The 24,370-nt window shown below is 40.3% G+C and overlaps 2 protein-coding genes across 5 annotated transcripts in view; one reads left to right on the forward strand and one right to left on the reverse strand.

Annotated features, from left to right (window-relative positions):
- ATAD1 (ATPase family AAA domain containing 1) overlaps positions 1-24,370 on the reverse strand; it is a 448,477-nt gene that overhangs the window by 84,094 nt on the left and 340,013 nt on the right. The window lies entirely within an intron of this gene.
- PTEN (phosphatase and tensin homolog) overlaps positions 1-24,370 on the forward strand; it is a 93,752-nt gene that overhangs the window by 28,446 nt on the left and 40,936 nt on the right. For all 3 annotated transcript variants that reach the window (XM_073353741.2, XM_073353742.2, XM_073353743.2), the window contains one exon: positions 16,659-16,703. In XM_073353741.2, coding sequence (XP_073209842.1) covers positions 16,659-16,703 — 45 coding nt within the window. The remainder of the gene's footprint in view (positions 1-16,658; positions 16,704-24,370) is intronic.

Consider the following 24,370-nt stretch of genomic DNA (forward strand, 5'->3'; position numbering starts at 1 on the left):
CTTGGGGGGAGGGTCTGGGGCTGTCATGGGAGTTTGGGGTGGGGGTGGCCTGTGGGTGCTGCAGGTGCTCTCGGGGGAGCAGCCCAGGATCCCTACTGGTGCTGGGGGGAGGAGGGTTGGCGGGGTTGGCAGGCTTCTTCCCTGGTTCCATTCAACTCGCTGGAAGCAGCACATGTCACTCCCTCAGCTCCTAGGTGGAAGCGCAGCCATGCAGCTCTGTGTGCTGCCTCCACAGCTCCCATTGGCCGGGAACCACAGCCAATGGGAGCTGCAGGGCATTGCCTGTTTGTGGAGGCATTGCTTGGAGCTGTCTGGCTGCAGTGCCACCTAGGAGCTGAGGGAGGGACATGTTACAGCTTCCGGGGAGCTCCTGAGGTAAGCACTGCCCAAAGCCCTCACCCCTTCCTGTGCCCCAACCCCCAATCCTGAGGGCACACCCAAACTCCTGCTGCTGCTGGGGGAAGGGGCTGCAGTGGCCCGAGACTGCCCCAGCAGTGGTCAGTGCGACTGGTCCAGGGGTTTCTTGAGCTGCTCGGGCCAGCTGAACAGGCTGCTGTAGAAGTCACGGAATCTGTGACTTCATGACAATCTCGCAGCCTTATCTGTAATATAAACAATTAAGGGGTAACTGATGTCATTAAATGGGTAATATATTGCATCGTTATCAGTTGAATGGTGTAAACTTCAGGCATAGTCACTTATTTAATAAACATTTATCATGATAGGAAATAAAACTCTGTCCTTGTGCTGCCTGCCATTTGAGGATCTTAAAGTATTTTTTACACACATTCATGAATTTAGACTCCACAAGTGAAAGGTTTATGCCATTGATATCAATGGTAAAACGCCCATTCACTTCAGCAGGACCAAGATTTCATCCTATGCTCTTGTAGCATAGGCCCCTATTTTTACAGATGAGGAAGTCTGAGGCATTGAGATATTAAGTTGTCCAAGGTCGTACCATAGGTCTGTTGCAGAGCTGGGAATAGAAAGCAGATCTTCTGATGCCCGGTTCGAGGCCTTAACAAGACCATCCTTCCTATTTTAGAACTCCTTTTTTAGTAACCATTTTATTTCTGAACTACTAAACATTTTCTCGTATTCAGAAATATTCTGTTTTTGATTTAACATTGCAAATACTTCCCGTTCTGATTGAGCAATGAGCCTGGATAGTTGGGTTCTACTCCTATTACTGTTAGCCAAGAGAGGCATCCCTCTTAAAGACCAAGCTACCAAAACTTGTCCCAAGGTTTTGGTCTGATTTGCTTGAATCTGTTACTGGAAGGTCTTTTTAAGCTCTGTCTCAAATTCTCTGGTGATCGGGACTCCTGTTTCATGGCACAGTTTCCAGGAGATGCGCTCTGAAACCAGTCCCCACCAAGATCTGGAACTGCCATTAGTAAGGAGTTGGCTTGCTTCTTCAGTACCACCGCAGCTGTGGTATTCAATCTTCAAGGTAGGTCACTTGGAGACCTACGGTGACTCTAGGGACAAGTGACTTTGCTTGGTATAGAGTAATAACTGTCTTGAGAACTTCAAACCAACAAGAGAACTAATGGAATCTCCATTTAAGTCTTCAAATCAAGACTAGATGTTTTTCTAGGAGACATGCTTCAGTTAAACACAAGTAATGGGCTGAGTGAAGAGATAACTGGATGACATTCTGTGCTGTAGAGGTGGACAGACTAGATGATCTAATAGTCCCATCTAGCCTTAATCTGAATCTAGGGAGTTAAGTCTGTGCTGAGATCATGGGTCTGGCCAGTCAAAATCCTTGGTAGCTGTACCCCAGCTTGGAGTACTACCATCTGCAACAGCATTAGTACTGTTCTTCACCAGGAATCATAGTCACCAAGGAGATGGCTTCCTGTAAGACTGAGTGCTTTTCACTGTTGCTGAGCAGAGAAACAGCTTTTGTCTTCCCTCATTCTCTCTCTCTCTCCCCTCAACCATGTGCAGCAGTTATTTGGTTCCAGAGAATGCCAGTCAAACTGCTACTAGGAATGAAGGTTAGAGGTTCATACTGGGCTCCATTGGTTCCAGGATTCCCATGTTTATCCTGTCTCAGCACCTTTCTTATTGCCTTCCATTTCCTGGGCTCCCTTAGGTTTTGTCTCATTGTATTTTTAGGGGTATCTTCAGGACTGTACTTAAGATGACTCAGGTGAATACAACAGTTGAGGCTCTTCCTTTTGAGGGACCAGAGTTGAGCTCCAATGTGGATGACTTTCTCCTTCCATGCCCTAAAGGACTCAAGCAGCTTGAGATCTTTGACCATTACCAAGAAGTTGTAAAAGGGTCATGTGACTTCTGGTGGAGTCTTTCTGGGACTTTCTATGGACTTCTTCCTCCTCTTCCCCTCCCCCCCATCCCCCCCGGTACTGCTAGGGGAAAAACTTCCTGCACTGGTGCACATGGCGAGCACGCAAACCTATTGTGGAATAGACGTGAGCAACAGATCTCGAAGATCCCCAGTTATGGAAAAGGTAACTCTCTTCTCTGATCTGAAAGTTGAGAAGTGGCATGACTGGCAGGTCCATCCCCCTTGGAGAATCACAAAGAACAGCAGTGATGCCAGAAAACAAAGTGTGAAGTAGGTGGACTTACAGTTAATATCTAGCCAGAAATGTGGGCAACAGTTGGCAACTCTGAAAAGTTTGGAGAAGGGTAAAACAAAAGAGGATAATATACAAGTTAAAGAGCTGGAGTGAAAGAAGACTTAGCAGTTCTGCGGATGGCTCAATAGTGCCACAGATTACTGCTAATTTAACTCTGGTGCTAAAACCCGTTTGAGCAAGCTTGAGGAAAAATTAAATGACAGCTGGACAATGAATAGTCAGATGAACTAGTAGTATCCATTACAGAGATGGACTCTAGAATTACCACAGTGAGGATGACATGGAGGGTCAGGAGGAGAGATGTATGATCCTAGTGTCTCCTATCAAAACATTGACTGAAAAGGTGGAAGACTTGGAAAATGGGGGACCTAGAAAAAATACTAGGATTCTAGGTCTGCTAGAAGGGACCAAAGGCAAATAACCTATAAATACTTTGAAACTTGGAGTCTGAAAGTCTTGAATCAGTTGGTCAGATCAGATAAAATTAAGATTGAAAGAGCACACTGGATTGAGGAATCACTGCACAACAGAAATGTGACTAGACCACATCCTGTCATAGTACGGCTACAGAACTTGAGGTCAAGTTTTGGTTCTCAACACAGCTGGGAAGTTGAAAGAAAAAATGGAGGGCAACCGAGTCAACTCGTATCAAGACCCTTTTATCGGTGCACAGAGGAAGAATGTTGTTTACACAAGTCTGCACACAGCTCCATAGGAAAAAGCTTCAGTCTGCATTGTGTCTGACCCACCTGGTATATTTTCAGGCTTGCTGCGGGGAGAGAAAGAGGATTGTAATCTCCCACTTTTTATACTAGAAGCATAAAAGCTCCTGAACTCAGTCCTGGAACCAAATTCAGGAGACCAAGAACTGGGAATTAATTAAACTAATTAGATTAACATTAAATAGAGCATAATCAGGGGCCCTGTAAGTATCTGAAAAGTGGAATTGGGACAACTTTTGACTATAACAAAACAAAATGGTTTTGCGTGTTCAGGAAAATACTGCCTCAGTGGCAGAAATCTTTAGAATGATTTTATATTGTGTGTTAGGAATATTAAGTGTCCATAAATCATGGCACAGAAATTAAAGTTAGGAAAATATGTAAGTATTAAGGATATTAGCAAATATCAAGTATAAGAAGGAAATGAAAATACAATGTTTGTCTGAAATACATGGTTTAAGGTTTCAGAGTAGCAGCTGTGTTAGTCTGTATTCGCAAAAAGAAAAGGAGTACTTGTGGAACCTTAGAGACTAACCAATTTATTTGAGCATGAGCTTTCGTGAGCTACAGCTCACTTCATCGGATGCATACCGTGATATTGAATGTATATGCAGGGAATCTGATAATAGGAAGGACTTCAGGTTTTTTCCTCCAAAACTGCCAAAGGGCATACTAAGATGCATTTAATTTTGATATCAAAAGTTCTTTTCCATTAAATTCTTAATGTTAGAGTTTGATTAATACGTATCTTGGACCAGGCACCCATCTTCATTAAAATAGTCTAATGAACGAATAAGGGAAAAGAGGAAACTTAGCTATATTTTGTTAAAAGACACAAACTTGGTGAATAAAATGGAAAAAACACTGATAATTATATACATGATATATCCACGAGAACTAGGTGGGAGGCCTTTTAAGCTATAATTATCTCATAAAGTAGTTGTAGGGAAAAAGAAAAGCAAAAATAAGTGGACATAGAGGAATAAATTTACAATTTGCAGAAGCCTTATTATTTGACTGATGATACAAAGTTAAAACCAAGAGATGAAAAACAGAGCATTAGAAGCACTGGTAATACGAAAAAAAACCCAAACAGCTCTCATTTGTAAGACAAAGGCTTTATGAATGGAGGAACAAGTCTCGCAGATTGAGCCAGACTTATTTCCAGCCGGAGACTCAGAGCAGCTATGCAGTACCTTAAGGACAGAATGGAATACACCAAAAAGCAAACAAAGGAATTTACAAATTACTAATGAAATGTGTGTGAGAGAGAGAGACTAGCAAATATGTATAAATGGAAGAATTGGGAACTAGTATATTGCAGTATATTAACATGCCCAGTCTGACACCTAATGAAAGTCATACTAGTTAGCCCACTAACACAAGAAGAAATAGAAATGGTGTAGTCATCACTAAGATTGGGGAAAAGTCCTGTTCCAGATGGATATGCTTCTGAAGTCTCAAGTTTTAAAACACAGGTAATGCCCTTGTTAGCAAATGTATTTCAATTTTCTTGGGAAACTGAGTGCTTACTAAATACCTTCTATCAAGCAGAGAGATTTTTGATGCCTAAACCAAATAAAAACATAACAGATCCAGGATTTCATAGGCCCAGCTCATTAATAAATATAAATAGTAAGATTTTTCTTTTTACTACCATAGTGTCATCCAGATTAGAGAGGACAATGCCTAAATTAATGGACCAAAGTCCAACTGGATTTATAAAAGGAGGAAGCCCCTGAAATAATATAAGAGAACTCCTACGTGTGCTGCAGCATTCCACAAGCACTACTAAAGAGGCCTGCGTTCTTATGATGAATGCAGAAAAGGCTTTTGACTCGGTAGAATGTCCTTTTTTATTTAGAATGTTAGAGATGTATAGGTTTGGGGAATCTTTCGAAGTGGATTTAAAATCTACAGAAATCCTTTGACCTGTATTTGGTGAAATGTTACAAAGACGGAGCCTGTACCTTCATACAAAGAAACAAGACACAAGTGTCACTTATTTGATTTGATTATTGAACCTTTAGCACAAAAGAACTAAGACCCTGAATTCAGGGAACTAAGTATATTGGGATTAGAAAGTTCAATTATACACGAATGATCTTATTCTTTTGATAAAAGATATAAATAAAAGCTGGCCTGTATTACAGGAAATAATTGAAACCTTATGGTAAAGGAATATAGACTGAATTACTCTAAATTAGAGATACTATGCCTGGGCTCCAAAAGATGCTTAATATCCTCTGAAAGTAGTTGATAAAATTAGATATTTAGGCATTAATATATTTGAAGTGGGGGAGCTGTTTAATTTAAATATTGAGCCGTTAGTGAAAAATATTTACAATGAGTTGAGAAGGTTAACATACCTATGTTTTGACTTTGTTAGGTAGAATTCATGTACTTCAAAATGAATGTCTTCTCCAGGGGCTATTTCTATGGTTCTCTTTAAGAAATTTTCAGGGGGTATAAAGAAATTTAATGTTTGGATTCTTATGGTCCGTTTGGAACACAAGAATCAAAAGGGAATGGCTGGAATCTCCAGTTGAAACAGGAGGTTAGGTGCTACCAAACTTCAGAGATACTCTAGGTAGATAAAATTAGATCAGTACTGGAATGGATGTCTAACTGAGACTTCCTCATGCATACAGATAGAACATAAACTGACAAACTCAGTATCATTGTATAATTGTGTACCAAACTTGTATCCCAAAATTCTAGCGTCCATGAAACATCACCTACTACTAAAAAGTTTAGTGCTTTCAAACCCCAAAAATGGACGGCTTCCTTTAGGGATGGGCAACGCTTAAACAGATATATCTCATATTTAAAAAGAAAAGAATGCACAATTTGAGTTTGTACAGATAGTTTACTTTATTAAAACACTTTCCGAGAAGGAAGGAACCAACAAAGCAATTTGTATTAAAAAATGTTATGAGGTCTCAAAGTTTCAGCACTCAAGATTGTCTAGAATGTATAATCTCATGACTGTTTTTAAAGACGAAATTACACAAAGCTATTAAGTTATGAAGTGCACACTGTAAATGTGAAATAACAGCAAAAGAATGGAATGAAATAATGTAGATGGTAAATATTGGCTCTAAGACTAACCAAATAGTACAAATTCAGTACTATTCAGTTTATAGCAGGGATCATCACTACGCGTACCACAGGACAAATCCAGACTGCCAGACACTTTTGAATGGACCCCAAAATCTTTCTATTTATTTACTAACATTTTTATTTTTCTTTAGCCTCGACCTTGACTATACCTTGACAAAGAAATGTGGACCTTGACAAAAAATAAACTACCCCTGGTTTACAGAACGTTGGTTTTTCCATCTCAGTATTTATTTTATTATATAGCCACAGGTGTCTGTCTGAAATGTAAAACAGTTAAGCCCTCTTTCATATATATGTTGTGGTACTGCTGGATGGTGAAACACTTTTGGAAAACCATCATGAAATAAAAAAACCAAAAAACAAATCAGTGCTAAACTTGAACTGGATTTACAAGATGTGTTGGGAGTTAGCCTGTTAAAAAGATTCAAACCAGGAATAAAGAAGCCATCCTGTTCGTGCTACTTCTATTTTTTGTTTACAAAAAATAGAGCTTTCTTAAATTTGTGGACCCAGGATTCCTGCTGTAGATACCTGAAATAAAATATTAATAACTATCTTATACCGAAATTCTTTTTCGTGAGCATAGTGCCAAGTGGATTTCACCAAAAAAGTGGATAAAGGAAATAGTATACCTTTCACTGGAAAACATTATAATAGAAATATTGAAATCACTGAGATGCTTTGATAGACACAGTAATTCTATACTTAAGCAAGAAGGCTATTCAGAGGATGATTGAACTAAATACGCGTCCCGTCCCCTCCCCCCCCACGCACCTTCACTTTCCTTTCTTTCTGTTCTCCTGAGACTTTCCCCCTTGACCCCAGAAAACATTGTTTCCTAAAAAAGTTAATATGAACGGTTAAGTATTACTGACCCAGTGTATTCTTTTTTAAAAAGAAAATGTTAATGATATAATGTATGGTAAATATATAATGTTGCTTAATATTAACTTGATATTAAGATATGTACCTATACATGTCAAGACAATGTCATTTTAATGTCTTGTTGTAAATGACCCAAAATATCAATACATACAATCTCTTCCCAACTAAAAAACAGCTTTAAAAAGAACAAAATGCCCTGATATTGGGTTGTTCCTAGGTATCAACCCACTCAGAAACTTTACCATTGGTATAGAAGCCCTCCCAGAAAGAGTCGAAGCACAGCCACATATTGTGCTTAGAAGCATGGTTGATTATGCTGCTTGGTAACTTCAGATCTAGCAACTATTTGGGGATCTGTACCCTTCTTGGCAACCACCTTTTGTACTTCCTTGTGGTACAAAGTGAAATTACTTTCAGCAAACTAGTCCTGGAAAGAGTGGATCAAGGATGCACCCTCTAATTCTGCTCTTGCATTCCTATTTTTCCCCTCACAAGACAGTACTAAGCAAATAGATTGCATCCTTCGTCTAGATGGCGTAATAGAGATGGTCCCTAATGTGTTAATGGCAGGAGTGTTCATTGTTATTACTTCCTATTACCAAGACAGGGAAGGGGTTTCATCCCATTGTGGACTTCAGATGACTCAACAAATTTGTCATGCCTTAGAAATTCTGCTTGGTGACAAACCTCTTCATAATCCAGTGCCTTCTACAGGAGTGTTTCTCAACCTTTCAAGACTACTGAACCCCTTTCAGGAGTCTAAAGTGAGGTGTAACTTGTGGGTACACAAGACAAATCAAACTGTTTGCTTACAAGATCAGACATAAAAATACAGAGAAGTGTCGCAACACATTACTGAAAAATTGCTTGCTTTCTCATTTTTACCATATAAAATAAAATCAATTGGAATATAAATATCGTACTTACATTTCAGTGTATAGTATATGGAGAAGTATAAACAAGTCGTATGAAATTTTAGTTTGTACTGACTTCGCTGTTGCTTTTTATGTAGCATGTTGTAAAACTAGGCGAATATCTAGATGAGTTAATGTACCCCTTGGAAGACCTCTCCGTACCCCCAGGGGTACAATGTTCTCCTGGTTGAGAACCACTGATCTACAGAATTGGTTTCTGGCTCCCAACTAGAAGGACACATTTAGACTTACTTTCCATGAGCTTCCTGGTTTACTATACTCCGTTCACTCTAGTTGATCAACAGTATCAGTTGCCCATGGTCTTCAGTGTCTAGCAGTGGTGGTAACTATTTTGAGACTGGACTCTTGCACTCACCTTGGTTAATATGGGATAAGTCACTTCAGGCCTTGGAGAACCCTTTCAGACCAAGAATTAGTTTAAAAAACGTCCATCTTGATGCCTGCTGAGACACTAGAGTTGATGGGGCAGTCCTGCAATATAAATCAGTGAAAGCTTATTTTCTGCAGAGCCAGTGCTAACGGTGGTTAGATGAGATGGGCTTGTGAGCTTATGTAGGTTCAGGTTTTAGAGTAGCAGCTGTTAGTCTGTATTCGCAAAAAGAAAAGGAGTACTTGTGGCACCTTAGAGACTAACCAATTTATATGAGCATAAGCTTTCGTGAGCTACAGCTCACTTCAAGCCACAAGTACTCCTTTCCTTTTTATGTAGGTTCAGTTACATCCTCAGTAAGGATGGTTAAGGGCTGTGTACTGACTTTGTTGGGATGACATCAACTATCATCTGTGGAACAATGGCATCACTTTATTATGCTGATGGACAAAACTTTGCCAAGGCTGGAAAGGTGTCCCATTCTAGATGTTGCTGCCTATATAATGATATAATGCAGTCAGATATAATATGAATTCAGATATAACGTAGTAAAGCAGTGCTCCGGGGAGTGGGGCTGCTTTACCTTGTTATATTCGAATTCGTGTTATCGCAAGCTGTTCCTCTGAGCCTCCCCCCAATACTTGCTGCGGTCTCTGCCCCAGCTTACCTCCGCTCTGCCTCCCACCCCCGCGCCCTCCCACGAGCACGCACCAAATTGGTGTAGCAAGCCTGGGAGGGTGGAGAAGCGGAACTGCAGCATGTTCGTGGGAGGGGGCGGAGCAGAGGTGAGCTGGGGCCAGGGGGCCGCAGCAAGTAAGAGGGGTGTGTGCAGAGGGTGAGACTTCATTATATCGGGGTAGGGAGAGGAACCGCTCCCCGCCCCAGCTCACCTCCGCTCCGCCGCCTCTACTGAGTGTGCCACCGCCGCTCTGCTTCTCCCCCCCAACCCCCCCCCCCCCCCCGGACCTTCCAGGCTTCCTGCGCCAAATAGCTGACTGGTGTGCCAAGCCTGGAAGGGAGCAAGGGAGAAGCGCAGCAGCAGCGCGGTTCCTCTCCCTACCCCGATATAACGCGGTCTCACCTATAAGACGGTAAGATTTTTTGATTCCCAAGGACCCCGTTATATCTGGGTAGAGGTGTACTCATGGATGCCTCCACTTGGGGAGATGGGGAGATCACCATATATTAACTTAGGTGCTCTGGACTCAAGGGGAGTCCAGCCTTACTGCTTTGCAGGAGCAAAGAGCAATTAGCTTGACATGTGAAGCATGCCTACCTCAATCTATGCATTCCTCTCTCAAAATGTTCACAAATACTACCCCTCTACCTTGTGTGTCATTTCTCATTATGGTTGGTTGAATTCTTCTAGAGTCATAGATTCTAAGGCCAGAAGGGATCATTATGATCATCTAGTCTGACCTCCTGTATAGCACAGGCCATAGGAATTATTTTGGGAAATTTCTAGAACATATGTTTTACAAAAACATCCAATCTTGATTTAAAAATTCAGTGATGGAGAAGCCACTACAACCCTTGAAAACCACTGGAAAAATTTACCATTGTTAAAAATTTACGCCTTATTTCCAGTCTGAATTTGTCTAGCTTCAACTTATAGCCATTTGATTGTTTTACCTTTCTCTCTAGACTGAAGAGCCCATTATTAAATATTTATTCCCCATGTAGGTAATTATAGACTGTAATCAAGTCATCCATTAACCTTCTCTTTAAGCTAAATAGATTAAGCTATGAGTCTGTAGCTATAAGGCCAGGGAAACATTCAGGTCAGTGTCTTCAACTGAAAGTGCAGTGCTCAGCATAAGTGATCCCTGAAGGAAATCGTCTTTGGATTTCCAGAAGGGAAGAAATTGTTGGGTAGATCTGTGTGCCACCATTGGAACAAGAAATAATACCAGCTTTTCTCTGAGGGAAGGCAAAAAAAAAAAATCATGGCTGACAGTTGTCCATCTTGTGAACTGGTCTCAAATCTCCTTATGCATTTATAGAATCATAGAATATCAGGGTTGGAAGGGACCCCAGAAGGTCATCTAGTCCAACCCCCTGCTCGAAGCAGGACCAATTCCCAGTTAAATCATCCCAGCCAGGGCTTTGTCAAGCCTGACCTTAAAAACCTCTAAGGAAGGAGATTCTACCACCTCCCTAGGTAACGCATTCCAGTGTTTCACCACCCTCTTAGTGAAAAAGTTTTTCCTAATATCCAATCTAAACCTCCCCCACTGCAACTTGAGACCATTACTCCTCGTTCTGTCATCTGCTACCATTGAGAACAGTCTAGAGCCATCCTCTTTGGAACCCCCTTTCAGGTAGTTGAAAGCAGCTATCAAATCCCCCCTCATTCTTCTCTTCTGCAGGCTAAACAATCCCAGTTCCCTCAGCCTCTCCTCATAAGTCATGTGTTCCAGACCCCTAATCATTTTTGTTGCCCTTCGCTGGACTCTCTCCAATTTATCCACATCCTTCTTGTAGTGTGGGGCCCAAAACTGGACACACTACTCCAGATGAGGCCTCACCAATGTCGAATAGAGGGGAACGATCACGTCCCTCGATCTGCTCGCTATGCCCCTACTTATACATCCCAAAATGCCATTGGCCTTCTTGGCAACAAGGGCACACTGCTGACTCATATCCAGCTTCTCGTCCACTGTCACCCCTAGGTCCTTTTCCGCAGAACAGCTGCCTAGCCATTCGGTCCCTAGTCTGTAGCTGTGCATTGGGTTCTTCCGTCCTAAGTGCAGGACCCTGCACTTATCCTTATTGAACCTCATCAGATTTCTTTTGGCCCAATCCTCCAATTTGTCTAGGTCCTTCTGTATCCTATCCCTCCCCTCCAGCGTATCTACCACTCCTCCCAGTTTAGTATCATCCGCAAATTTGCTGAGAGTGCAATCCACACCATCCTCCAGATCATTTATGAAGATATTGAACAAAACCAGCCCCAGGACCGACCCTTGGGGCACTCCACTTGATACCGGCTGCCAACTAGACATGGAGCCATTGATCACTACCCGTTGAGCCCGACAATCTTGCCAGCTTTCTACCCACCTTATTTCTTCTAATCCCTTTCATACCCAGACTGATAAGTGTAGGCAGGAGAGGAACACTGTTAAGCAGCCCCAGCCTGGGCAAAGCACTTTGGTGATCAGACCAAGGATTTTTTACTGGATCTATAAGTTCCACTGTCTGGTATTCCAGACCTGATGTCTCAGAGCTGAAGCTGGATTCTCTATCCTGTCTCTGTATTTGACAGCTTGAATGTGGAGAAGCAAAACAGAAGATTCTCTGTTGAAAGCAGAAAATCTTCTGCTATGAAGCAGTTTTCTGTACAGCCATGATAAAACAGAAGTGATCTTTAAATCTATCCTTTTCATTATAGTTTTTCTGTATTTTAAGCAGAGAAGTCTTTCCTCTGCTCAGTGAGTTCAACTTGCCATAGTCTTTCAACTACCTAGTGCTAAAATGATTACTCCATATGCTTTGCCTTTGAGTCACCTTCATCTTAAGTTATCAATATGGTGCTCACATCTCTCATCAGATTACTTTATGTCCATTGCATCAACCTACAGTGGTAGAGATACAGATGCTACTGGCTGACCCATTTTACATTGTGCTGGTGCTACACCCTTACTCCCAAATTCCTATCCTAAGTGATTTCTGGCTTCCAGTGAATCCAGTCAGCCTGCCTGTGTTTTGTCCTAAGCCCCGCTTACATCCTTTGTTGAATATGGGTTCTAGACATAAAAGGTCAAAAAGGGTGGGAAATCTTACCCAACCTGGTGGTCCAACCCAAATTAATATTGCAAGTGTAGTTTTGGCTGTCTGCCTGCCACAGTTACAAATATTTAATTCTAATTGCTTTACAATTTAGAAGAGATGTACTTGGTTTTGAGAATACTGTGCATTATCTGCAAGTCATAGACTTTAAATAAAAGTTAGATGAGCAAAATAGCATTTCCATAAAGTTAGGTGACTAAAGGAGAACTTTTCATTTTGCAAAGCCATATCATAGGTATATAATCAATGTCATTTAGATATTTTAAAATATGCAAATTAAATGACTGCAAGGGACCTGCATGTGACCTGGGTTATGTTACCTTGAGTTCCTTGTTGTCAAACATGAAGCATGACACTACAAAAGTATAACCATGCAATACCCCAGCGGCAGTAACCATTTTTTCATTTTATGAAAAATTTTTGAGTTTACTAATGCTTTACACACAATCCATATACATTTACTCAAGGTCCGGGAGAAATTAGTATCTAGTTTTTTTTGACTAGTCAATGTCAAATGTGGTGTCAAATTAATTAATGACATTATTGTATTGGAAATACTCTGTTTCTAGAAAGCTACTATTACTCTTCATCTTTTAAAATGCAAGCAGTTACTTTTAAGTTTGTTGTAGTGCTGCGTTGAGGCTTTTTAACTTTTTGTGAGGGCTTAGAAAAATGCCTTATTTGACAACCCTAGAAACTAAAACTCATCCACAAAGCCAGTAAACTACTGGCAGAAACCAGAGAAAGTGCCAGTTTTGCCCCTCCCCCTTCCATGTATTCCAACTCTAATCTTGTGGGGCCATCTCTAGGGATGAATCTGTTCATTAAGCCATTTGAACCCTCTGAAACGGCCTACAAGGGTGCCAGTCGTAACTGTGTTCTTGCAGTCTAGGATTCAGTGCTATACTCACATCTGTTCTTATTTTAACACATCAGTTTAACCACAGAGGTTCTTCTGGAGTATTATGACTGATAACTAGAGCTTGTTTTTGCTTGAGCTTTCCAGGATTTTAGCAGCTCATGTTTCTTTTCAATGTGAACAGCATGTACTGCCATGGCTAATTTAATTCATGCTGGCTGATGTGCAAACACTCTTTGATAAGTGTAAACACTTGTATGTTGTTTCTTATTGAACATTACCAGGTGACACATCATATATAATCATGGCACTTTTGGTGTATCATGGTTATAATTCAGCTCTTAAAGCTGCTACATGAAGTGTAGAAGAGACTTTTTTTCCTCTTCCCCTTCCCCTTCCCCACCATTAAGGGGGAGGAAGGGAGTTTGCACAGTACTTTAGCTGACCTGAACAAAGCAGGGAAAACTTGACCTTGTTCCTACTTAGTTCAGAAAATTTATCACTTATAATTCTGTGGGTTCTGTTCCTCTATTTCCCGTTGACTGACTGACTGGTAAGTGAGGGACACTTAGAGGGAAACTATTCAGATTAAATTTGACGTCAAATTTAGACTTTTATTTAAATAAACTTTCACAAAATCCAAGATTAATAGGAAAAAATACCAGTACTGTTTTAAAAACAGATCAAAATTCCTGTTAAGTTCTGCAACTCAAACATTCCAAACTAGTGCTAGTGCATGAGAAGATAAAATTGAAATGGGAAACAAAAGTGAAATTCATTAGTCTACCTAAACTGTGGTCTATAAAAAGTAGATTAATTTTATTTTTTTAAAATTTCCAGTTTCATTAATTTATGGTGCTTTCTGTAAAATAGGTAAGAACCCTTTAAAAAAGCCCCACCCAAAATAAGCAATTAAAAAAGACTGTTCTCGTTCTGACAGTGTACCTCTGACTTCTGTGCCTTGCTCATCTTTAAAATGAGTGTACTCTCCACCTCAAGGGGATGTGATTAAACAGGTTTGAAGGGCTTTGAGGATTTTGATTGTACCACATTATAAAAACACAGTGGTCTAACATTGGCACTCACTTAAGTCAGTGTAAGTATCAAATTTAGCCCAAAGTATTCTTATCTTCATGTTGCTGTATCAAATTTAGCCCAAAGTATTCTTATCTTCATGTTGCTGTATCAAATTTTAGTAACATTGTAGAGAATTATATTGAAAATGATCACTAGAGTTTTAGCATTGGAAAAAACATTAATCTGTTTTTAGAGATTGATAGCTGTTTAAGTGATGCTGGTTCAAATAATTAGAAAATAATGTTCTTCCTCCCTCTCTGTGTGCCGAAAATACTAATTGGAATGCCTAATGCAGTGCGTTAATGGCTAATAATGGCTATTTAGATCCATTTTGGAATTTGATTTTTAATTGCACTGGTGGAATTAAGATAATCAATGCGACACAGTAATACCAGGGGACAGAATAGGTCGTACTGGTGGGGGAGTGACAGAAATGTGTCTGTTTGTGAAAGAAAGTGTAGAATCAAATGAAGTAAATATCTTAAATGAACCAAACAGTACCATAGAATCTCTATGGATAGTAATTCCATGCTCTAATAAGAATATAGCAATAGGGATATATTACCAACCACCTGACCAGGATGGTGATAGTGACTCTGAAATGTGCAGGGAGATTAGAAAGGCTATAAAAATAAACTCCATAATAATGGGGGATTTCAGCTATCCCCATATTGCCTGAGTACATGTCACCTCATGGGATGGGATGCACAGAGAGTTTCTTGACACCTTAAATGACTGCTTCTTGGAGTAGATAGGCCTGAAACCCCCAAGTGGAAAGGCAGTTCTTGATTTAGTCCTAAGTGGAGCACAGGATCCTGTTCAGGAGGTTAATATAGCTGAACTGGTGACCATAACATAATAAAATGTAACCTCCCTGTGACGGGGGAGGGAATACCAAAGCAGGCCACCATGGTAGCATTTAATTTCAGTAAGGGGAACTATACAAAAATTAGGAAGTTTAGTTAAACAGAAATTAAAAGGTACAGTTCCAAAAGTGAAATCCTTGCAAGCTGCGTGGAAACTTTTTAAAGGCACCGTAACAGAGGCTCAATTTAAATATATACCCCAAATTAAAAAAACATAAGAGGACCAAAAAAATTCCATTGTGGCTAAACAACAAAGTAAAAGAAGCAGTGAGAGGCAAAAAGGCATCCTTTAAGAAGTAGAAGTTAAATCCTACTGAGAAAAATAGAAAAGAACATAAACTCTGGCAAGTGAAGTGTAAAAATATAATTAGGAAGGCCAAAAAAGAATTTGAAGAACAGCTAGCCCAAGATTTAAAAGAAAAAAAAGGGCAAGAAATGTAACTACATCACAAGTAGGAAGCCTGCTAAACAACCGATGGGGCCACTGGATGACTGAGATGCTAAAGGAGCACTTAAGGAAGATTAGGCCATTGCGGAGACACTAAATGAATCCTTTGCATCGGTCTTCATGGCTGAGTGTGAGGGAGGTTCCCAAGCCTGAGCCGTTCTGTAGGTGATCAATCTGAGGAACTGTCCCAGATTGAGATGTCATTAGAGGAGGTTTGGAACAAATTGATAAACAAAACACTAATAAATCACCAAAAACAGATGGTATTCTAAAGTGTCCCTACCCTCTGTTTGCCAGAATCTGGGAATGGACTATGGGCTGTTTATCTGTTCTGTTCACTCCCTCTGAAACACCTGGCGTTGGCCACTGTAGGAAGACCGGATACTGGGCTGGATGGAGCATTGGTCTGACCCAGTATGGAGGCTGTTGTTGTGTTCTTATGATATGTGATTGGCCTATAAGTACAGGTGCATCAGTGAACTTTGCAGAGAAGCTCATAAGATAAAATGTTTCTGGTAAACATTCTGTGTTTATGATTACATTGGAAGTAATTATTATACCAGTTATTTTTATTGAATTAGTTAACTAGACATCCTTTTGGTAAACAATTTCAAACTAAAGCGCAGTAATAGAAGTTTTAAAAAGATTCTGTATTGTTGACAAATGGAGCATGAATATTAAAAGTACATTTTGTAATTAACTATATGGGCCTAAAACCTGCTGCCTTCACTTATACAAGTAGTCCTGTTGATGCTAGTGAGGCTACTTGTATGAGCGAGGCATGCAGGATTGGGTCCCATCACTGTGTGTTGAGATACTGTGGGGGAGTAGCCTGCATTTCGGATTCAAAACTGCTTAGTTTGAAATTAATCTGAAAACATTTTGTCGTCTAGTAAATATATTAAAATATCTTTGAAACAGTAGTAGCCAAAATACATGTATGTAAATTGCCTTTTCTCTTTTAAGGTTTTTGGATTCAAAACATAAAAACCATTACAAGATATACAATCTGTAAGTATGCTTTTATATCTATGCCTTTCAAAACAATGTTGTAATCATAGCTCATGAGTGAAAATGGTTTCTTTTTATGCTTGGACAGAACTGAACATATTGTTTTACAAATTTCTTAAAACAATTATTTCAAGACAACTAATTGAGAGCACTGTTACTTCATTTTAGTAAAGTGTAATGAAGATATTAAACGGCATGCTGGTATGGGCTCTTGTTGCTTGATCTACTCTAAATTGCATGGTGTACAGCCCATTTTAGATCCTTTAACCATGTGGTAAATTCAGAAGTAATTCACATCATGGTTTCTGGTAATACATTAATGGCATCTTCAGTGATGGAACTGCAAAATAGATATTTTCTGTTCTGAATCTCTATTTCTATAGCACTGTATCAGTATTATACGCTGTATTTAAACAGCTTTTTTGCATCTACATGAACTCTTTGCTATCCCCATGTGCAATTTTGAATAAGTTATTGCAACTGTTGGTGGAGTTGAGCTTGCCTTAGTTTTATAGGTATAATGCTTCTGTGGATTGAGTAGTTATGCATACGTTTATCTATTATCAAAATATTTTGTAGGATTTTGTTAATTATTTCCTTTGTCTTCATTTTCCTTTTGTTTTAAACGTGATCCTGAGCTGCATTCTGAAATGTACAGTAATGTTATGTCGATTTCAGCTGAAGTTTGTGAATGTACATGTTTCAAAAATGCAGTGCAGGAAAAAATAAACTTAATAGGAGTTACCTTGGAGGTTGGTTGGTCTATTTTGAGCCTCTCAAAGCTTTATTTTGCTTAATTCTGTATATTTTTTCTTCCTTTTTGTTACAGAAAAATCAACAGTAAATAATTAAAAATAGTGTAAATGTACCTCAGATTTAGTAAAAATAGGTCCCTGATGGATTATCTTTATATAGTTGACAGTTTTAAGACTCCAGATACACGTAAATGAATGAGAAATGGAATGCTTTTTTAAAAGTTGCCATAAGGTTGCTCTTAAAAGATGGGAGGAGGGAAATGTATTGATGTTAACCAAACTGTATATTAAAATAATACAACTTTGACAATTTTGAAAGCAGTTGATCATACAGTCCAGTAATGAGATTTTCTTGTGCCTGTAAATTGTTCAGAAGGCAACCTAATCGGAATATAACCTCCCACTGAAAGAGGTGCCAGCTCTGTTCACAGCTAAAAGTGACAGTATTTCTAAAAGCACTTGATAAGTCATTTGAATATACTCTTCCTGCCTTAAAGAGCTAACTAGGTATTTATTGGGTGTCTGTCACCATTTCACTCCTTCTGCAGTTCAGCCTGGTCACCCAAAGCTAGAGGGCTTTAGTGAATGTTCTGATATTTTTAAATTATAATTATCAAGGGGAGGGCTTATCATAGTCATCAGGTTGCATTTCAAGTTTTTTTGATATAGTTATTTTAAAAAGGTAATTCGTTGAATAGCTCTTAAACCGGAATTAGAGCCCTTTGCAGATACGAAAAGGTATCAACATCCGATCCACGAGCCGCAGATATCCACAGATTTGCAGGGCTCTAAACAGCTCCTCAGGTCGCTGTGCAGCAGTGACGCAGGGCTGTGTCAAGCCCCCGACCATGCGCCTACCTTCCAGCTCACTTCTCCCTAGAGACCTGCTGCCCCCTCTGCCTCTGCTGTACTTCCTTCGCTGCTCCAGCCAGGGAGGCTACAATTCTGGGTCCTTCTATGCAGCGCCACCCTCCCCCTGGGGGGCTCGGACACCCCAACGCAGTTACGACAGCTCTAATGCACGCAGCCATTGCTGCCTATCTGTTTAAAGAACCCCACCTTCAAAATGACACTTAGCTCACTACTTTTTGGGAGCTGTAGTTTACCTTCTCTTTCCGAGCAAGCTGGGGACTACAACTCCCAGAATGTACAACACACTGTTGCGTGATTCAGAGAGCTGAGCTGGAGCCTTCAGGCTGGATGACAGCCGCTATGTTTAGGTGAGTGTGTGCTGCAGAGCCCTGTGCGGATACAAAATTTATATCTACATCTGTACTGAAATCCATAAAAATGGTCTGTGGATATTCACATCCCTGGATACGCAATGGATATCTGCAGGTTTCTAACCAGAACGGTCAAGATTGAGTGAAGGATTTTTTATCCTTCCATCCCTTCTGCCCCCCAAATCCTATTTGTAGGAGCCAATTTTTTTCTGGAAAAATGTGAAATAGAATAACTTCTTCTTGCTTCTTAGGACTGTCAGTTTTAGTGAAATGTGGCTTTGATATTATTCACAAGATCAGGGAGTGTTGAATTGCTCAGTACTGAGTGTGTCATTTGAAACTGGCACAAATAGTGACAGGTTAAAAACAGGTGAGTAAAAACACTAAATGTGTTATAATTTCTAAATCAGGTCAGCATATAAGAATTTGTAAGGAAGAGGTGAGGAAAAACTTTAAATGTGTAGATTAAAATAAAGTTGGAGGCACAGAGCTTGTGGATGGTAAAGAGGAGTAAAGGATTACTCTTTAAAAACTTTGGGGTTAAAAATGAGGAGGAAGTGATAAGAGCCATTGTATTCAGGGCACAAGAGCCTTTGAGATATGTATATTGCCAATACACCATTCCAGATTTTCTAATATTATCTATTGTATTTATGAACCAAATTTGTCAATGTGTCAAGGCTTTTTTCAACTTCATGGCAAGTTTTTAAGTTGAAATGTAAGTCTTTCAGTTATGAGTACAAAACAAAGTCTTTGTTTTGTGTCCTTACAAGACATATATTTCACTTGTTCCCTGCTTGGTTAACTCGAGACTGATGTAGGTGACTTAATAATGTCCCAGAATCACCAAATTTGCTCTTTGGATGAGGCTTTCATGTGAAAAATGTGCCTAAAGAGTTTTGGGTTTTTTCAAGAAGTGGATCGATTGGGAACAGGTTCAGAATAAAATGACTCTACAGCCATGGTAAACCTAGTTTGTAAATGCCACTCATTTGTGTAGAGAATCCAGGAAATATCTTAATTCTTATGTGGGCAAAGTCTGTACAAACACTTACACTAGGTAATCATAAATTTAACTAGGATTATAAAGGGGGTAATTCAGCACAATATTTGGCCCAAGATAGGAAAAGGATCAAATGCTAGCTTTAGGGCACCATTGAGGAGCAGCACGTTAGTTATGGCATCTATGTATGATATCAGTCCCCAAGACATTGCTTCCCATTGTAGTTACTAACTTTTAATTTAAAAATGAGCAAAGTTGTTGACATTACTAATTTTCTTACATGAATATTGGGGGGAAAAAATGAGCTGGGGTCCTGTGGAAAAAATTTGATCATGTAATTAAACTCATAACAATAGTATATCTGAACTTTGAGCGCTTGACTTTTCAACCTCAAAGTTGTTTTAATGTAGTTTGTTGTTTGAAATCTCAAATAGTATCTACATTAGACAGTTGCATCAATTTAACTTATAGTTTCTAAATCATTTTAGTTAAATTGGTGTTCAAACTGTGCAGATAAAGCCTATTGTAACAATTTGGCATTTCAATTATTAGAAATATTTGTAAATGTAACTGTTTCCTTCATTTTTATTTTCTTTCCTGTCCTTTTACTCTTTCTTGATCAGTCATCTTAAACCACTTGCTCTCAGTTCCAGTATTCTTATTTAACCCAGTTTTCAGTTTTATCTTCTATTTTCATACACCCCAAAATTGTAATCTTTTTATTCCCTATCTCTCCTTTGTTCCCAATCCTCTTTAGTATACCTCTTTTGTACTTGTGTACAACTTCTTGCAGTCGTCTTCTTTGAATAATTAGTTGTGAGGCTATTCCTTTGTGTGCTCTCTTACTTCTATGCAAAGTTCCTCAACATGGGGAAGGCGGAGGTTTAGTTGCCTCTGGCATGAAGCCACATGCTGAAAACAGGCTGTTGCCTTCTCTTTGGCCTTGAGACCTGTCAGTCAAGTTGATGGATAATCTCTCATGTTTGTATGATAGCCGGGAAGGTGCAGATTGGTTGCATGTTAAATCGTGGCCATTTTCAAGCTTAAGTGGCTTTTCAAAATTTTGAAGCCACTGAAGCTGCTAGGGATTCCCGATGTCAGGATTGGCTACAAAAACACAGCTGTAGCTTGGATGAATCAAAAATAAATAAATAAATAAATTGAAGTCTCAGAGGCTTGTTTACTGTCTTACATTTGATTAGTTCTAATTGGATTTTTAAATAGAAACGTAAAATTCCAAATGAGGAAAGAAAAGGTAAGATTTACTACTTTGAGTGTCAGTGTGCCTCCTGTGTGAGATTGAAATCTTGCATAACAGTGTCTGAGGCTGTCTGCCTGGTGCAGCAGGCAGACACTTTTTGTACTCCTGTGCAACTGCATAAAAGATGGAGCAGCCGTGGCCCTCCCACCATTCCCTCTTATCAAGTATGACTGCAAGATGGAATCTAGCGACTGTCTAACCCACTACTCTGAGAGCTTCAAAACTTGTGCTTTTAACAACAAACTGTGAAGAACTTTTGTCGTCTCCACTTCTTCAAATTAGATGTTTCCTTAAAACAACAAAAAAAAAACAACATGCTGGCAATTTCTCAGTATATCTTCCCCCGCCCTCCCGAGCGAGATGTAGATGGCATTAAGCTGGCCAACCTCAACATGACTAGTACCCTTAGAGAATGCTTCACTGGCCATGTTTGGTACCATCATTGCATGTGTACTGGAGCAGATCCCCCTCCCACATGTTGAGGAAGAGAAGATCTCACTCTACAGTGGCATCATTAGCCAGGCCACTCACTCGTGTCAGACTTTGATCTCCAGGAGCATGTGACAATGGAGGTACAGCAGCCATCTCAATCTGTACCTAAGGGAACCATCATCACCACTAGTTGGGTCAGTGGACTTCAAGGCTTCCTGTCCTGGATTACAGAGACCCTGGATACTGAAATCACAGTAATCCAGTAGAAGTCCCAAAAGCTATTTGAAATACTAAGCTTTACAACCATTGCTAGGAACACCCTCCCAATCAATGAGGGCATACTTGAGCTGTCAAAGGTATTATGGCAGACCTTGACAGCTTTGCCCTATACATGTATATGAGTGGAAAGGAGATACTGGGTGATTTCAGAAGGCTTTGAACACTTCTAAACTCTGGGGTCTCTGGTGGTATCAGCAGTACAAGAAAAGTCTGGGCCCACAAAAGACATGTAAAAGAAAAGGACTTTAAAAAAACAAAAAACAAAACAAACCCCAAAAAACCCCTCCAAACCCAAAAACCTGTACCTCTTCAGACACAACACGTATTCTTCCACCTCATTGCAGCTCTGCACTGTGAACTACCAAGCCCTGTTCACAAAATGTAACTTCCTTAGCTGGGAAAGATAAATTATTTCTGTCTGAAATTCTCCAGGAGAAAGGGGTGGAACTGAAATGGATTATAAAAGGGCTAGGTGGTGGTCAGAACAGCATTGCAAATGACCATGGATGTGTCCAAATATGGTTTGAGATCAGTCACCATGGCTGTCACCATGAAGAAAACCTTATGATTGCTAGTATCAGTCATTCTAAAATGGCTGCTAGCTTTCAGGCTTCCCAAAAGAGGTGCAAGCCACCAGAGAGGGACTTGCCTTTTGGGGGGGGAGCTCTTTTAGGCGCAGAACAGACAAAGCACTCCATTTAATGAAGGACTCCTGGGCCACATTAAGATTCGTAGGGATCTGTATGCTAGCTTCTATCAAACAATACAAATAGTAAGCTCAGCAAGAGGCACCTTCCTTCTCCTAGAGCAGACAACCTAACTATCTGCCAAGTAAAAGACCATTATACTAGAGGAGCTGCCTGTTGTAGTCCTTTGGTTTAGTTCTAGTATAACAGGCAAATCGGTATTGATCACCAACAGCTACCCTGTTCATTTCCACACCGTATTCCCTACCTGTCCCCTTCCCCGTTCCTCAAGAGACTTTTCATGAGAGCCTATTCAAAAAACAAAAAAGTTGGCCTTTTTGCTTCATCTAGGAGCAGAGCAGGAGATACCTCAGAAGTAGAGGAAGAGACTCACTTTTGGTACTTCCTTGTCCTGAAGAGGAAAGGGATCCTATCCTTGACCTGAGGAGACTGAACAGATATATATGCTGCCTCAGATTCAGGATGGTAACCCTTGCCTCCATCATCTCATCTTTTCAGACTCAAGACTGAATCTGGCTGTCCTCACAAGACATGTACTTCCACATAGCTATCAGCCTGGCCCACAGGAAGTCCTTGAGGTTCACAGTGGGGCCAAATCACTACTAGTACAAGGTACTGCCATTCAGACTCTACATGGTATCGAGAATCTCCACAGAATACCTAGTGGATGTTGGTCGTGGAGAAGACAGGATCTGAGAAGACAAGATCCACGTTTACTCTTACACTTGGTTGATCAGAAGCAGATCCCAGCAGGAGACAGCAACAAGCCTAGAATATATACATGCACGTGCTTTCTCTCCCCCTTTTTGCGTGACTTAGATCTCATGGTGAGCTTTGAAAAAACTCTCATCCCATCACAGTTTATAGAGTTTGTAGGAGCTATGATCTGTTCCAAGCCAGAGAGAGCATATCTGCACAAAGACAAGTACCTATTTTTGTGAGGGCTGCTACCAAGATAAAATAAAACCAGCCTATGACCTACAGGCTTGCCTTGGGGTATTGGACCACTTGTTGGCCTGTGTATACATGACAGTACTTGTCAGATTTCACCTGTGGCCCTTATAATTCTGGCTCAGATCAGTCTACTCTGCCAAAACTCCAGAAGGTCTGAGTACCACCTCATGTTCTTGCAGAACTTGGATGTTAGAACCCAAGAACATGTAGGGGCATAGTACTGTTCTGTAGCTCCCTCCCTGACTAGAACACTAATCATGGGTATTTAAGCGACAGCTTGGGAAACCCAGCGGGACCACCTGCAAGTACAATGGCGTTGGTCCCCATGAGACCTGAGACTTAACTCAGAGCCATCATATTAGGTATGAATGACATAGAGGCTGTCCTTCAAAATTCCAGTGCAGCTCCTGACAGACTGCCTCAGCAGTGCACTATATGAACAAGCCATGAATTGCGAACTCCTCACCCTTCTGTAAGTCATCAATACAAGATCACCCTGATGGCTCTCCACAACTAAAGTGTCCACAACAGTCTGGTGGATTTCTTCAGTAAACAGTAACAATCGTAAGTGGTCACTGAAGAGGTCCATCATAGAACAGATACTTCGTTGTTGGGGGAGAGAACTGTTTGTCGCCAAGGACAACACCAAGTGTCAGAACTTTTGTTCCAGAGGATCCATGAGCTTGCGGTCTTTACCAGACATCTTCATTCTGAGTGGAATTGAGGTGTGCCTTTTCTTTGATTCTCCTGGTCCCCCACGGTGATATCTGAAATCAAATGAGAGAACTATCATCATTTGCGTAGTCCCCTACTGGCGAGGGTAGTTTTGGCTGACAGATGTGCTACAGATGTCTGTTCAGTTGCTTGCTCGGTTCCCAGACTGCCTGGACTTGATATTGCAGTGCCACAGTCATATACTTCAGACCTGAAGTTACTACGTCTGACAGACTGGATGTTGGCTGGCTAAGTACCATGGATAGCAAGTTCAGGGTATCCTTCTACAAAGCAAGATGACCTCTACCAGAAACACTTACTTGTCTTAAGGTTTTTGAT

This window comes from Lepidochelys kempii, chromosome 7, assembly GCF_965140285.1.
Source record: "Lepidochelys kempii isolate rLepKem1 chromosome 7, rLepKem1.hap1, whole genome shotgun sequence".
NCBI classification, from domain to species: Eukaryota; Metazoa; Chordata; order Testudines; family Cheloniidae; genus Lepidochelys; species Lepidochelys kempii.